Source organism: Thalia democratica, chromosome 6 (genome assembly GCF_965202585.1).
Source record: "Thalia democratica chromosome 6, ktThaDemo2.hap1.1, whole genome shotgun sequence".
Taxonomy (NCBI): Eukaryota; Metazoa; Chordata; class Thaliacea; order Salpida; family Salpidae; genus Thalia; species Thalia democratica.
The window spans coordinates 55941345-55942778 of NC_139170.1; the positions used below are offsets into that span (position 1 = coordinate 55941345).

A 1434-nucleotide genomic window follows, 5' to 3' on the forward strand; every position below is an offset into this window, starting at 1 on the left:
ACAGAAAAACATTCAAAGAATGATAATGATGGAGGTGATATATTCATCAGTGGTGGCATGAAACTATCAAAAGCGAACCAGGGCGTAAAGTAAATAGTAAAGCTGTCTATCAACTTAACTCGAAGACAAACAAATGGGAATTCATCACAGAGTTAAGTTCAAAAAGAGCTGGCCACCAGTCTTTTTTCATTGAAGGCAACTTTTGCTTTACTGGCGGTCATATTAATCGTTTAGTGTTAGAAAATACTCAAGTGATGAGATTTAGTAAAAATCTGGAAGGTAATGCTTTGTCAATTACCTCAATGCATAACAAAAGAAGCCTGCTCGGAATGTGTTCATTTGCTGGGTGTGTATTTTTGGCTGGTGGACAAAACCAAAATTTTCTTCCTATTGCATCATGTGAAGTTTACAGTACAGAATCACGTGAATGGACTGAAGTTGCAAGCATGAATACGAAACGAAATTCATTTTCTTTAGTATATTTTCAAGATAAAGTGTGGGCATTAGGTGGTGCTTCAAATGAAATAATTTTAGATACAATAGAAACATACGATATAAGAGAGAATAAATGGACAACCAATGATAAGAAACTTCTTCAAAATCGATTCGGCCACAGTGCTGTAGTTCACAAGAAAAACTTTTACGTCATAGGTGGTTCTAACAAAACAGGTGCAACTTCCTCAGTTGGAGTTTTTTCGAGCGAAACGAACCAAGTTACTTTTGTAACTCCAATGAACCAGGCTTGTGGATACTTCGGATGCAGTACTTTAAACAACAAAATTTATGTCATAGGAGGAAATTTAACAAACAATAAGTATTGCGAATCTGTTGAAGTCTATGATACTGAGAATGATGTTTGGTCAGAAGGTCCGAGTTTACCTCTTCAATTAGCTTATTTTGGATGTACAAGTAGTCAATAGTCGTTTGGTGTACCTGTTTATTGGACTAGAAAATTTAATTTAAAAAAAAAAACTCATTAGATTTAGGTGTATGTAAGTAGTAATAATTAATATGTAAACTATAGTTTTCAATAAATTTTGAGGTTTATTTACAAGTTTAACATAAGTTTACTTAACATAAACAATTTGTTTTGAACTTTATGCAGTGTTTTTGTTGCAAAAACATAAGTAACTTAAGTTTTTCATTTTCAAACATTGTTTTAAGTGACATAAGGTTAACTAATTTTAAAATAAAAAGTAATTATCTTTTTATTAACTTATAACTAGAAGTAACTTTTGAAAAAAAATTTTACTAACAAGCTATTTATGAACGTAACTAAAAAAATAGAATTTTTAATTTTATATATTTCCAAACTTTTATTTTAAATTTCATTGTTTAGTTGTGAAATTTCTATTTTTTTCGTCATTGAAATAAATAAAAATATAAAAAAGGTATACTGTGTTATTTTTTATTAAAATAAAACAAAGTCATTAC

General features: G+C 29.7%; 1 protein-coding gene across 1 annotated transcript; it reads left to right on the plus strand.

The window, feature by feature from the left end:
* Positions 1 to 302: 302 nt before the first annotated feature.
* On the plus strand, positions 303 to 920 carry LOC145839247 (kelch-like protein 36). The gene has a single exon (XM_082946846.1). It carries the CDS (start codon positions 303 to 305, stop codon positions 918 to 920), a length of 618 nt encoding a protein of 205 aa, XP_082802972.1.
* Positions 921 to 1434: the final 514 nt, after the last annotated feature.